The sequence below is a fragment of the Lemur catta genome, chromosome 17, assembly GCF_020740605.2.
Source record: "Lemur catta isolate mLemCat1 chromosome 17, mLemCat1.pri, whole genome shotgun sequence".
Taxonomy (NCBI): domain Eukaryota; kingdom Metazoa; phylum Chordata; class Mammalia; order Primates; family Lemuridae; genus Lemur; species Lemur catta.
The window spans coordinates 28,866,619-28,881,340 of record NC_059144.1 but is presented as its reverse complement, the minus strand read 5'-3'; the positions used below and the strand labels follow the sequence as shown (position 1 = coordinate 28,881,340).

Sequence of the window (14,722 nt, the reverse complement as noted above, 5' to 3'; positions counted from 1 at the left end):
CCCACCCCGCCCCGCCGAACCTGGAGGTTGAAGTAAAGCGGGATCAAGACATGGGACCTTTGAGGGCTGGAGAGAAGTGGTGTCCAGGAGAGGAGTTGGCTAGTGGCTGTTTGCTATGGTCTGAATGTTTGTGTCCTCTCCCAAATTCATATGTTGAAACCTATACCCAAGGTGCTGGTGTTAAGAGGTGGGGCCTTTCGGGGGTGATTAGATCTGAGTGCCCTTATACAAGAGGCTGAGGGCTCTTGTCTGCCCTTCCAACATGTGAGCATGCAGTGAGCAGGCACTATCTGTGAGGACAGGGCTCTCACCAGATGCTGGATCTACCTTGATCTTGGACTTCCCATTCACCAGAACCATGAGCAATAAATCTCTGTTGTTTATAAGCCACCCAGCCTATGGTATCGCAGCCTAAATGGACTAAGAAACCACTCACTGTCCTGTCTGTGGTGTTGCACAAGGGACTCCTGGCTGGGGTAATGTCTCCCTGGGCTGCTGTGGTTCTGGCTACAGTTGGCACAGGTGCCCTCTGAATAGATGGGGACAGTTTCATTGCTTTCTATGCACTAAAGTCTCTTGAACTCAGCCTTTTTGCTAATGTGACAAGTTGTGCCAAAATGGACTTTTTCGAACTGTAAGTTTGAGGATATATTTTTATGTCTAGTGCAGGGATTTTACATACTGGATGCTCTCTATATCTTAATTAAATGTTTAATTGATCTGAGACTAAATTGCTTTAAGTCCATAGACACACTCGGTCATACACAGACACCAGTTGTGTGAGATCCACATCATTCTTATCTCTTTATTGAAAGATTTCCCCAGAGACTTTCTACCAACCAGAAATTTTAAATCCTGGCTTCAGACCTGTTGTGTTCAAAAGTACCAAATAGCTTTTTGTTTTAGGTTACTTGGAATCGCATTTTTCACTAATTCATTTCAGCTGGCAAAGAATGATTCCAGTTTATCTAGGTTTAACTTGTCAGGAGTTTCTTGGAATTTCCAGCAGGTTTTGACTTCTGGTGTGGTCCAAATACCTCTCCATTGCATGGTTGTGTTTAGGGGGACTGACCTCTGTCACCTCTTGCCTGAGAATAGGCAAAAGCACCCAGCAACCCCCTCATGGAGTGCAATAACACATACTTTTAGGTAAAACTAGATTTGTGTATTCCACTGTTGCTGGGAGTTTGTAAGTCTTTAAACACATGATAAGATCGTGTCTAGGAAGCATAAGTCAGTGAGGCCCAGACCTGTCCCTTTTAATCTGCTAAAAAGCCTGGAAGTTTCTGGATCTTGAGAAGGCCTGCAGTAATTGTTCTCTCCTCACTCGGCATGCTTGAGGCGGGAAAGGTCATGCAGGGGCGGGAGAAACCCTGTCTGGGCTTCCAGGTGTGTTTGTCTCTGTGCATCTGTAGCTCATTAACACCTGATTATTCAGCACGGGTTTGCGGGGTGCTGTCCGCAGACAAGGCCTGCTTTGGTGTTCTGGAGTTGCCCCCTACCTTCAGCCTGCTCTTGGGTGGTGTTTACTCTTGACCTTGATTCTGGAGAGGATGGTGATGGGGTGGCGGTGGTAGAATTCTGCGTGTGCCTGTGTGTGTGTGGATACACACATGTGGACAAAGCAGGGTGACTGAAGACCAGGTTAGAGGTGAGATAAAGAAGGAACAACTGCATTATATGTGGCTTCAGCTGAAAACGTAACACCTCTTGTATCTTTTTCCCCTAAGGAATGAACTTCTCTTGCATCTGAAGACCTATAACTTATACTATGAAGGCCAGAATTTGCAGCTCCGGCACCGAGAGGTAAGGAGTCCTCAGGGAAGGCCTGTGAGTCTCCTGCCCTGGATGGCCGGCCCAGTCTTTGTCAACGTGTGTCCTCGGTCTAAGGGTTCCTGAGATCCCAAGAGGTCATAACCTCTCCTGCCACAGTCAGTGGCCTCTCATTTAGGATGTTTCTTCCAAAAAACTTCAAGAGTCCTTGGGGTTCTTTGGAAGGAGACCCCAGGCCCAGTTTTGTTCTAAAAGGGATGAGTTTTTCTGTTCCATTCCTGCCCGTGTGTGGCTGGGCTAACACAGCTTCAGAGGGGAGATTTTTCAGAGGGAAGCTTTCATGAAATCACTCTTTCAGAAGTCTCCCAAGAGGGCTTCCTCTTGTTGGGCAATTTAGGAACCTTACCCAGTCCTCTAGGTTTACATGTCTGGGCCCAGTTCGCTCCAGGGACCTGGGCGAGTCACACAAGCTCTGTGTGGCTTTGCCCCACAACTGCAGTGGATTTTCTTGGCTGCCTTCCTGAAATGCCCTTTGTTATCCGTCTGCTGTTCCCCACCCCCAGCCTGAATCTAAGCTTACTCATCCTGTATACATTTCGGTAAAGCCTGTTATCAGATAGAAGATGAGTTATAAAGGAGTCTGATAGAGTAATTTATACTCAAGTGTTCTTGACTGATAAGAAGGTACATATGTGTCATACCCTTCGAAACACATTTTCAGGTCAGCAAGCCATGGTGATTTAATCCATAGAAACAGATAGCAGCTGATGGAATTTCAGCTACGAAAGCAGCCTGTTTGGGGACAGTATGTGGATGCAGTGGCCTTTTCTGTGTCCCACAAACCACTTCACTTAGGCAAAGTCCTGTTTCAAGTTAAACTCTGTCCTACAATTGTGTAATGTAAAGTAATGATACCCACCTAGACCAGCTGGATGGCCATATATATATAGCTATGCATACATAAGGCCTTTCTCCCTCAAATCCCCAAATGCCCTGAAGTTGTTCCATCCCTCTCCTACCTTCTTCTATGTCCCCTTCCCTCTCTAAGGCATGGCCCAGGTTAGTTGCTCATGGGGCAGATGTCATTTTCACCTATGAGGCTTGTCCTGAAGATGTGGCCATGACCCAAGTCTGACACTTGTGGGCCCTGCTTGTAAAACATGGGTTCAGAAAGGTTTTTCTGAGACTGGAGAAGGGAGGCCTGACTCTTTTAGGCATTGTCCTCAGAGCTTATCCTAATTAGTGGCTGGGCCATGAGTGAGATTTTGGTTCTCAAATAGCTTTCCTGGGGGTATGTCCTATAGAATAAATCCTCAAAGTGCTCCATGATTAAAGGTTGTCATGGTCGTACATAAGATCCACTTCTTTGGGATAGAGCATAAAAATGCCCTTGGATGGATTTTACATGTAGCTTATTAGTCAGCAACCTCTGACTATATAAACTGGGAACTCCTGCAGGATTTATTCACCTCTTAAAGCGTTGTCATGTAACACATTAGCTTATTATAGGCTCTGGGACATTCTGCTGTTAGGAAATCTGATTAACACAGCCTCTCCCAGCTCACAATCACTTGATAGTCTTTTGAAGGCAACAGTGCATCAGGCAGAGAATGAACCTGAGGAAATCTCCTTCATCTAGTGCAGCGCTCTCCAACGCCCAACCTTTTTGGCACCAGGGCCTGTCTTCATGGAAGACAATTTTTCCACAGACTGGGGAAGGTGGGGATGGTTTCTGGATGATTCAAGCACATAACATTTATTATGTACTTTATTTCTATTAGTATTACATTGTAATATATAATGAAACAATTATGCAACTCACCATAGGTTGGGGACCCCTGATCTAGCGGGTCAGGTTGCTAAACATGTGTTTTAGCTAAAGACATCATTTCCCACAGGGGGGGGAGGGGAAATAGCTAACCCGACAATCCAATTCTTGCTTCTGTTAGCAAAACTAGTCTCATTTATTTTAAGAGATGTATTCTGCTGTCTTTAAAAGTCATTAGTACCTTTTTTTTTTTTTTTGGCTCTTTCTTTTGCTCCCCCTTTGCTGTGACAATGGGTCCAATTGTCATCTGTGGCGTATGTACCACGCCCTGTAAGCCTATATCTTGCTCTTGCTCGATAATCCTATCTTTCCTCAATGAACCTCATTTTCGTGCTTGCCTTAAAAAAAAGTCATTAGTACCAAAGCAAAAGAAAGTTTTATAATTTGCACATGTACATTTGAATTTCACGGCAACTTTCGTGCTGACCTGTGAGGTCAGCTTCAAGGTCTGGGGTAGTTTGCAGTAGAGAGTGTCTTGGAGCTAGAGTGTGGACTGGGCAGCTGCCCGCATCCTGTGAGTTCAATCTGGGTACACCCAGCAAGGGCACATGAAGGATGCTGCCATTCGTCCCCCAGCGTGGTCCTGGCTTCCATGGGACTTTTCTGGGCTCACTGTGCGCTTGCTCCATGGGCAGGAAGAAGATGAGTTCATTGTGGAGGGACTGCTGAACATCTCCTGGGGCCTGCGCCGGCCCATTCGTCTGCAGATGCAGGATGACAATGAGCGCATCCGTCCCCCTCCATCCTCTTCCTCCTGGCACTCGGGCTGTAACTTGGGGGCCCAGAGGTGAGTGAGGCGGGATGGGGCCGGGAGACGGTAGTGCCTGGGGACTCTTTGTGTTCCCAGCAGGTCAAGGCCACCTTGTTCCAGCCAGCCTTCGTCCTGGCTCCTGTCCCACCACTTCCACTGCCTCGTCCCCGCTTTGGGCTTGGGGTGAGGAGAGAGGGGCAGACACTGATGTGATGGGGCCTCTGTCCTGTCACCACAATCGCTGAGTGAGGTCACAGGAAGGAAAGGAGCTGTTGAGTCAGAGGGGGAGCCCCATGCCAAGGCTGGGGTGATAGCGTGCCCTCTCTCGTGGAGAATTCTGGAGTCTCTGAGGGGTGTTGCTAGGGGCTGGATAGGCCCAGCCTGCAGACTTCTGACCGGACGCCCAGGGCCCCAGCATCCTCCCCGCTGAGCTTGCTTCTTATAGAATGGCCCTGCTCCAGAGACATTTAGGACTAGAACCTTCTGACCAAGGCACTCTGAGTCTCCAGGAACCTGCAAGAGGTAAAGGAATGTCTGAGCCAGCCAGCGAGGCCTGCCAGGGCCCTTTCTCCACACCACACCTGGAGTGAGTGGCCGGGTGATGGCCAGCAGTCTGGGAAGTCCCCTCCTCTGGGTCCCCACTGGAAGGTCTGTGAACCTAGCCTGTTCCTCCCCATCCTCCACAGCCAAATGAGTAGCCCTTCGGCACACCCTTTTATTGTCTTTCTGGGTCTTCAGTTTTCGGGATCGAGTGACTAGCCTTGCTCCATCCTGGAACTTGCTGACGCCGACGGCCTTCAGGCCAGAGCCTGGGTGGAGCGCGCCGGCCCCCCAGCCAAACCACAGTGATGTTATTTCTGGTTTAAATGAGAACCAAGCCCTCTCTCTTGGCCACATCGAACGTTTTGTTCAACTCCACAGCCAAATCTATCTCTCTGTACAATTAGAGAAACCTAGGATGTGGCCAAATCCTGGGGCTGCTCTGGTTTCTTTCCAAGGAATTTAAGGAGGAAAGTTGTTGCCCATCCCGTTGGGCGCTGTGACGTCTGGTCAAGGTTCTTTGGTTTCATCTAACTTTGCTGGAGTCACACTCTGCTTTGCTTCGGCACCGTCACTGTGTTTGATTTCCAGTGGGCCAAACCCTTTTCACAGCCCAGCCCTGAGCCCCAGACCATTCCATTCCTGTTACATTCCATCCAGAGAGGCTCTGACCAGACCTATTCTGCAGCTCAGAAATCTTTGAGTTCTATCACAATAGGAAGTTCTTTCAGATTTCCAATTTCAGTTGTCTTTTCTGAACACTACCATCCCTGGAACATGAAGCCTGTCTCTACTGGGTCCCAGGGAGACCACGCTCTTCTCACCATGGGATGGTCCTAACTGGTCAAATATGATTCAATTTTACTACCAAATCCTCTGTGGATTTTGGATGTTTCTCTCTATGCTACTCCCATTGTTCCTTTTCACCTTGAGAAGTTATTTGCCAGTTATCACAGCAAACCCAGGTCTTAGCTTGGACTGTCTACTTGGGGCCCTTTCTCCAGCTTGGTGGAGGACTCTGTCCTTGTAACCCTGCGAACACTGTCTGTCATCAGCGCCCCTTCCAAAGCCACCCCGACCCTTGTAGCCATCAAATATTACCTTTCATTCCCTTCGGATGGCAGAAGCAATTTATGAGTTATTCCTCCAACAGAGATGGATCTGAACTGGAATCCTGTCCTGCGAAACAAACGGCCATTATTAGGGTTTTCCAAATAACCCATATGTGCTTAGAAACTCAGTGCCGGCAACACACGGGTTTTGTTCTTTGGTGTTCTTTATCCTGGGATTGATGAATTGGGTGCTTGTGTTGCTGCAGATGCTGGGAAAAAACATCTCTCTGCAGAACTCCCCCCTCCCAGCCGCTGCTCAGTCTGGGAGCCTGGCCAGCCTGGTGGGATGCTCAGGGCAGGCCACGTGCACCCTTCCTCGCCTGATGGGTGCTGGTATCCAGCCTGGCACAAGCAAAGCGCTCCCCTTGCAGGAGTGGGGTGGGGTGGGTTGGGGTGGGAGTGGGGGCGTCTCCCTGCAGGGGCTAAACCAGTCTTCCTTTTGTTTGTCTCTGCTCGCCTCCCCCCCACAGCACCATCCTGAAGCCCCTCACCGCGCCCAGCATTCAGATCTCAGAGGTGGATGCACCGCCCGAGAGTGACCAGACGCTGAGTCCCGCAGGTACATGCATCGTAGAAGGAGCTTCGGGTTAGGGGCCAGCTGCGTGAAGACTGCTGTGATAGCTGTTGTAAACAGAGATTTAGTTTTGAAAACATAAAATTTATATGGTTCAAGATTTTAGGCTGAGCGCAGGGGCTCACGCCTGCAATCCTAGCACTCTGGGAGGCCAAGGCAGGAGGATCGCTTGAGCTCAGGAGTTTGAGACCAGCCGGAGCAAAAATAGAAAAGTTAACTGGGCTCAGTGGTGTGCACCTGTAGTCCCAGCTACTCAAGAGGCTGAGGGAGGAGGATTACTTGAGCCCAAGAATTTGAGGTTGTAGTGAGTTGTGATAACGCCACTGTACTCTATGCGGGGAGTGAGACTCTGTCACAAAAAAAAAAAAAAAAAAGAAAAACTAAAAGTATTACAAAGAAAGAATTAAAAGTTACCCACCTCATCTGCCCACCTAGAATCCAACCAAGAACATCCTCCCCGGGGTATTCCATGCACATATAAGCAAATACACACCAACATACCTTTATGGTTGGATGTAATTTCTTTTTTTCTGCTTTTTATTAATATGTAAGTGGTAGCATTTTGCACATGGCTTTTTTCATTTATCAGTTTATCTTAGGGATTGTTCCATCCAAATCCGTAAAGAACTTCCTCCTTCTTTACAACACTGCATTATTCCATTCTATGGAAAAATGATAATTTATGTAATCACACCCTACTGATAGATGGTTAAGTCTCTGCTGTGACAAACAAGCTTGCAGTGGGTAGCCTTATACATGTGTCCTTTTGCGTATTTATCAGTGTGTGTGTAGGATTCTTTCAAGTGGAATTGCTGGGTTCGAGGCTATGTGCATCTGTAACTTTAATAGATATTATCAATTTGCAATATCTTTTTTAACATAATATAGATTAAAACTATTTTAATAAAACAGATTAACCTATTTCTGCTTCCCTATTTGATTAATGTCAATATTTTATATTTATACACACAAGGACAGAAATATGTCGTATTTGTGTATATTTATGTGCCCTATTAAGCATTTTATTTCCAATGTGTTATTGTGGTAAAATACACATAACATAAAATTTACCTTCTTAACCATTTTTTAGTGTGCAGTTCAGTGGTATTACATACATTCATAATGTTATGCAACCATCACCACCATCTGTCTCTAGAATCTTCTCATCTTGTAAAACTGAAACTCTATATCCGTTAGACAATAATTCCCCATTTTCCTTCTCTTTCCTTCCTTCCCTCCAGCCCCTGGCAACCGTCGTTCTCCTCTCTGTCTCTTATGATTTTGACTACTCTACGTACCTCATATGAGTGGAATCATTCAGTGTTTGTCTTTTGTGACTGGCTTATTTCACCTGGCATAATGTCCAAAAGGTTCATCCATGTGGTAATATGTCAGAATTTGTTTGCAGTATCTTGCAAGCCCTGATATTGTGCTTGTCCTGTGACAGACACTGTTCTAAGTGCTTTATGTATATTAAGTCACTGAAACTCTCACAACAATCTCATGAAGTGGGTGTTATCATCATCCCCATTTTATAGATGAAAAAACCGAGGCATGCGGAGGTTAGTGATATAGGGAAATAGGGGAGCTGGGATTTGAATCCTGGTAGTCTGGCTCAAAGTCTATACTCTGAAACTTTTCACTGCATAACTTTTCAGTCAATTGTGCATTATATTTTTCCTCCAGCAGAAAATACTATTTGTATAAAATATATATATTTTGAGGCAGTGGGCGCTGTAGCGTTGGCCACAAAGAGGGAACCATGTGCAAGCTGTCCAGGGTCCAGAGAGCTCATTTTCCTCTTTCCTCTCAGATGCCAGGGGTCTGAAGCCCCTGCAGGAAGACACCCCACAGCTGATGCGCACACGCAGTGATGTTGGGGTGCGTCGCCGGGGCAACGTGAGGACTCCCAGTGATCAGCGGAAAATCAGACGCCACCGCTTCTCCATCAACGGCCATTACTACAACCATAAGGTAGAGTGGATAGGGGGTGGGAGACGGGGGCAAGCCCTCTTCCTGGGCCGCTGCCACCTCAGGGCTGTAGCCATGTGGTCCGAGGTGGGATCCCTGGGAAGCCACGTGGTGCTGTTTAGGCTTTGGGTGGCAGGTGGGCTGCAAGCTCTGTTGGCTTCCTGAAGGATGAGGGTACCTAGTCAGAGGCTCTGAGACCTCCCTAGGGTGGTGGGTGAATTCAGGGGGCTGTAGGAAGCAGCCCCTGCTGTAGCCTGGAAGACCCCACAAACACACCTCTTTAACCCCTCCCAGGTAAATCTATGTGTCCCGTTCTTCCTGCACACTGTGCCTGCTGGCTGGTGCATGGTCTGACAGTCCCCTGAGCTAAGGGCTGCCTCCCAGGCAGAGCTGCAGGCCTCAGATCTGGGAGTGCCAGTGCGCCACCCACCCCACCCCAAGTTAGCTGACACCTCCTTCCCCTCGTGCTGCTTGGTTCACATCCTACGCCCAGAGGCAAGTGCCTGGTGGCAGAGTGGTCAGAGTCCTCCTCGTGTAGAAGTCCCCGTGGAAGGGTCTTTGTGAGTGTTTTATGTGGAGAGGACCTCACTTATCGCGTCTGGGTCCCCCTCCCCAGTCCTGCCATTTGGGGAGCTCAGACTTGAGCTCCCTGCAAGAGCATGAACTGAATTAGGCAAACCCCAAGGGCTGCTTTGTCTATAAAGCCTGCTGCTTGCCCGGCTGCCAGGGGCTTTCCAGGAGTACATTTCGAGTACCATTTTTGAGTACCAATGTCACTGTGCCCTATACTGCATGTGGGTTTTAGTATTTCGTCCTTGTCCACCCTGAGCTGGACCCCTCTATCGACAGACATCGGTGTTCACGCCGGCCTATGGCTCCGTCACCAACGTCCGCATCAACAGCACCATGACCACCCCGCAGGTCCTGAAGCTGCTACTCAACAAATTTAAGGCAAGTTCCCTTTGCTGGCTGGCCGCAGATAGGGTCACACATGTGCTTTGGGGACCCCTAGAGGAGAGTGTATGGTTTGGGGGGCACTGGGCAGTGGGTTTGGATTCTTTAGACTCTCACTGTTCAAGGAAGGTCCACAGCACCAGCATCACCTGGGAGCTCGTTGGAAATCCTGAGGGTGAGGCCAGGGTACCTGTTTAACGAGCCCTGCAGGGGATTCTGGTGCCTGCTGAAGTCTGAGAGGCATCGGCCCTCGGGTCCTTTATGGGCTGCTATGGAAGGGCCCTGGGACCTGCTGACAGGTTTTGGGCTCAGTGCACAGATTGACTTCTAGGACACAGTTGGGGAACCTACTTTGAAAGATGATACTTAAATAAATGTGCAAATTATGGTGCATGAATGCTTTTAACATCCTGTTACTCTATGTTTTCCACAACCTCCTTATCATTCTTTTGGAGACCAGGTAATCTTATTTTTACTGGAAGCCAGTGCAGCCTAGCTGCCTAAGAGCACAGTCTCTGGGTTCCAGTCCCCACCTGTCACCTGCTAGTTGAATGAACTGGACAAGTTACTTAACCTGCCTCTGCTTCTGCTTCCTTATTCGTAAAATGAGGACAATGGCACATTGTCATGGTGTTGTCATGAGTGATGGATGAGTTAGAACATGTGAAATGTGTAGAACTAGGCCTGGTACATTGCAATACATTTTAGCTATTTTTATCTGTTGTAGTCACGCCTCGTACAATGACGTTCTGGTCAATGATGAACTGAATATGCGCTGGGGGTCCCATACGATTATAATACCGTATTTTTATTATACCTTTTCTATGTCTAATATGTTTAGATACACAAATACTTGCCATTGTGTTACGATTGCCTACAGTATCCAGTACAGTAACCTGCTGTACAGGTTTGTAGCATAGGAGCAGTAGGTTGTACCATCTGGGTTTATGTAAATACACTCTAGGATGTTCGCATGATGAAATCACCTAACAAAGTTCTCATAACGTCTCCCTGTCGTTAAGTGATGCGTGGCTGTATTATTGACAAAGTTATCCACCTGTCCCATCTCCTCATCACTTCTAAGAACTGTTAATATATAGCTTTCCCTTCAAAAGAGCCTAAAATCAATTTAGCTTCGCAGTGTTAAAGAAGAGGGAAAAGCTCAAAGTGAGGATGTTTAAATATATGCTTTCAACTAGTACCTTTTGCTCCTGATTCAGATTGAGAATTCAGCGGAGGAGTTTGCTTTGTACGTGGTCCATACCAGTGGTGGTAAGTCTGACGACCGCAGTGTACTTTAAAACTTCTAATTAACTCAAAATAGCAAGTTAAAAAAAAATACCTCTGCCTTGCTTGTTGTTTGGGTTTTGGAAACTTCCAAATGTTGTTTGGCTCCAAGGCTGATGGGCTTGCTGGATGAACCCACTGGGAATGCCATATATGGTCAGTAAACAAACTCTAAAACCTAACTGCCTATTAAAAAAGGAACTAGATTTTCTCAAGAGACAGATAAACCCAATTCCTCTGAAGGGTTTGAAGCACCATAGTATCGTTGGGGGAAGAAGAGTGGGTGGAGGTTGTGTTTAACAGCACCTGTTAAGTGGTTCATTTGACAAATCAGTCTCCTAAGGTGTCTGTCCCTTTGGGCCCCTGAGTTGACCACTACTCAAGGTGAGAAAGGCCGCTAGCCAAACTCAAGGCTGCTTCTGGTTGTGTGTGGTTCCAGAGAAACAGAAGCTGAAGACCACCGATTATCCCCTGATTGCCCGAATTCTCCAGGGCCCATGTGAGCAGGTCTCCAAAGTGTTCCTTATGGAGAAGGACCAGGTGGAGGAAGTCACCTATGACGTGAGTCCCCTTTTGCTTGAGTGGTCTGCCCTCAGGGGGAGGGGGATTTGGTGATGTTACCTGTGTCTGGGGTATAGCATGACTTTTTCACCAAGGACTGTGTCCCCTTTCACTGCCGTTGTTCAATACCAGCTGTTCATGAAGGCACACTGAGGGTGTGCCCTGTGGGAGTTGTTGGAGGAATTCTCAGGCAGAAAGTGATTTCCATAGAAGGAATACATTTCTTGAGCCTTCCTAGGGTACTATAAGAGGCCTGAGAAGTTTCTCTGGACACTCTCTTAGCAACATCAAGAAGTTAGCAGTGTATTAGTCAGCTTTTGCTGCAGTAACAAACATCCCCCAAAATCTTAGTAGCTTACAAACAGCAGACATTTACTTTTTTGCTTGTGATTCTGTAGGCTGGTAGCAGGGGCTCTGCTCTAGGCTGTGGGTTAAGTTCAGTCTGCAATGTGTATCTTATTCAGAGGCTCAGGCTCCAGGGCATACTCCTCTTCCTGTATATGCTCCTCCTGGGGGACGATGGAGCACAAGAAACCATGCCAAACCAGGGAGTGCATTTGAAACCTCCACTCAGATTTGGCGTATGTCATGTCCACACACATTCCATTGGCCAAAGCAAGTCGCATAGCTGAGTTCAGTTTTCACAGGGTGGAGAAATACACTTCTCCCCAGGAGGAGGGTTGATAGAAGAAGAGGGGTGGATTGTAGTGGGGGAGAGGAAGCTGATTTTAAACTTTAGCTCACCTGGGAGCCACCCACAGCCTCTCTGAAGCAAGTTCACATTTGGATGCCTGTTTGAGCCTTGAGACCCCAATGGTCCCTCTGCACCATGGTTTCTTAAGTGCTCTTAGTGGAGAACAAAGAGGTTTGTTAAATATCATGGGATCAGTTCTTTCTCTACATTGATGCATCAGGAGAAAGTGCTTTTCCGTGTTTGCCATCCCCCATCATGGACGGCATACATGAGATGAAAAATGAGAAGCTATGAGGTAGTGTCATGTATATGAAGCGATCTTCATCTCAGACTCTCTGCCAGCTTTGAGAAGAATGAGGCTTGGTCCCCACCTTTAAGGAAATCCTGGGTTAGTGGAAAAATAGATCTCCCAAGGCTTTGTGCCTTGCCTGCGAGTGATGCCAAAAGGAACTGGAATAACACTGGGAGGGGCTTGCACCCCAGAACTTACTTTGTTCTCCCCAGGTGGCCCAGTATATAAAGTTTGAGATGCCTGTTCTTAAAAGCTTCATTCAGAAGCTCCAAGAGGAAGAAGATCGGGAAGTAAAGAAGCTGATGCGCAAGTGAGTGTGGCCTCCGGGGTGCTGGGTGGGTTTCCCCTGGGGTCTCAACCAGAGGGACCTCTCTGTTCAGGTGCCTCGCAGGGACTGTGCCGAGCTGCTGCATGGGCCTGGGTCTTATGGGCTTTCTCTGGGGGGCTGCCCGCTGACCAATCTGGACCTCAGATGGGGACGTGAAACTTAAGTGTGTTTGTCTCTCTGCTTCTGGTGTCAGCTTCTCATTTCGATGTGGAATATCAGAATGTCTTTTGTTCCCCCCTTCTATGGAAGGACCCTGAAAAGAAGGTGTTGGTTTCAAATTTCTTTGGGGTCTAGATTCAGAAATGGGAGAGGTGACTTTATCCTTGTTTCCCAAGTGTATGATCAGGCTCCCAGCAGGACACAGATGCCCACTCCAGGGAGGGTCTTTGAGGGGTGTTTGATGCAGGGACTATTTACAGAGACTTGGGCAGAGTCTGGGGTAACTTCAAGGGATGGTGCAGCCCTGGGAGCTAGTGTCACCACCCCTTGCCTAACTTTGGTTGAGGGCAAGGAGTGCTAACCAAGACCCAGAGGTTCCGGGATTCCAGGAAGGTTGTCTTAGTGGAAGTAGACTGAGCTGCCTACCTCAAAAATCCTTTCTTTCCACCCTTCCTTGCTTTTAAACATTTCTTTTCTGGAAATTTCATTTGGATTGAAAAATCCAGTAAAGCTTCTTTCTGGGGAGGATTTTATGATTTCTTTGCCATGTTTAGTCATAGAATGGACTGCATCTTATAGGTATGGTAGAGTAAGTGATTGATGTTTGCCACTGGAGAATAAAGCCAATGCTATGTTTGCTATATCAATGATAATAACTGGAATGTTATTAGTTAACAATTATTGAACACTTAGTATGTCTTAAAGTTTAAAAATAGCTTTTGCTGCACAGTGCAAATCCCTGAGCATAAGGAATATGCCCATGTAGCCCTGAACGACAGTGTCCACTGCAGTGGCTGTGGCGCCACGGCTCAGGGAAAACCAAACTCACCCACCAGCCGTGGACCTCCATGCCTAGGCATTGCTATGGCCTCTTCTGCAAAATGCAAGTTCTGGTATAGGGTTGAAGCACACGCAGTTGCCATTTTTGTAGGTCCTCCAAAAAGGTCAAATATGGGCAATTTCGTATAATCCCGCCTAGGTGAGGGTCAACGAGCTACAGTGTATAGAAAGTCTTATGTATAGTGTCTTGGGCATAGTAAACACTCAGTTAATGGAATGCTTATTATTGTTGTTATTTTTACCTTTTCATCTTCCTTTTGCCAGATGTTCTAACCATAGTAAAATAGTCTAATTTGGACTTGGCCTCTTTATCCCCTCTCATCCTATTGTAGAAATGAAAAAGAGTAGGCCAAAAATGGAAGTAAAGGGGCAGGACACTTGGCCTACACCATTTCCTGGTTTTACCCGGAGTCACCTTGGTGTCATCCGGGTGGCGAGGAAGGTCGTGAGGAGGGCCGTGTTGCTGCCTGCTCTCCACTGGCGCCCGTTTCTTGTCCCCAGGTACACCGTGCTGCGGCTGATGATTCGGCAGAGGCTGGAGGAGATAGCAGAGACCCCCGCAACAATCTGAGCCATAGGAGTGAGGGGATCCAGACACCCCAGGAGCCACCATTGACATGAGCAGACCCACAGGAGGCCGGGTGCCTCTTTCCATGGAAACGTTTAAATGCAAACCTCTCCAGCTCCGGACAAGCCACCATTTGCTACCTGGCGCAGGATGAAGACGTCAGCAGACAGCTCCTTGTCCCTGAATCCCTGCTCTCCTTTCATTCACTCACAAGGACTTTTGATTTAAAGAGGACCCCAAACGTGTGTGCGTGTTTTTACACTTGCGTGCAACACGCACGTGATACATGTCTATGTGCCTACCTGACATTTTCACATGTAATTAAATTCCAAGCAACAAGCACAAGTGCCGCGAGGCCGGCAGAAGTGCTGCCTGTGGGCAGGAAAATCAGAGGAGATGCTGACCTGAAGGGTTTTAAGTCAAAGAAAACCTCAAGAGCCACAGAGCAGCCACAGATATTTAGAAGGGGCAGGACGCTCTCCAGTCTTAC

The 14,722-nt window shown here is 47.6% G+C and overlaps 1 protein-coding gene across 4 annotated transcripts in view; it reads left to right on the top strand.

The window, feature by feature from the left end:
- The window catches only part of RASSF2 (Ras association domain family member 2), a 33,300-nt gene extending 18,827 nt beyond the window's left edge, over positions 1-14,473 (top strand). For all 4 annotated transcript variants that reach the window (XM_045529044.1, XM_045529046.1, XM_045529045.1 and 1 more), the window contains 9 exons: positions 1,731-1,806; positions 4,237-4,388; positions 6,475-6,563; positions 8,392-8,552; positions 9,399-9,500; positions 10,724-10,775; positions 11,230-11,351; positions 12,550-12,647; positions 14,166-14,473. In XM_045529044.1, the coding sequence (XP_045385000.1) occupies positions 1,731-1,806; positions 4,237-4,388; positions 6,475-6,563; positions 8,392-8,552; positions 9,399-9,500; positions 10,724-10,775; positions 11,230-11,351; positions 12,550-12,647; positions 14,166-14,235 (922 nt within the window). In that variant the 3' untranslated portion in view covers positions 14,236-14,473. The remainder of the gene's footprint in view (positions 1-1,730; positions 1,807-4,236; positions 4,389-6,474; positions 6,564-8,391; positions 8,553-9,398; positions 9,501-10,723; positions 10,776-11,229; positions 11,352-12,549; positions 12,648-14,165) is intronic.
- The last annotated feature ends 249 nt before the right edge of the window (positions 14,474-14,722 follow it).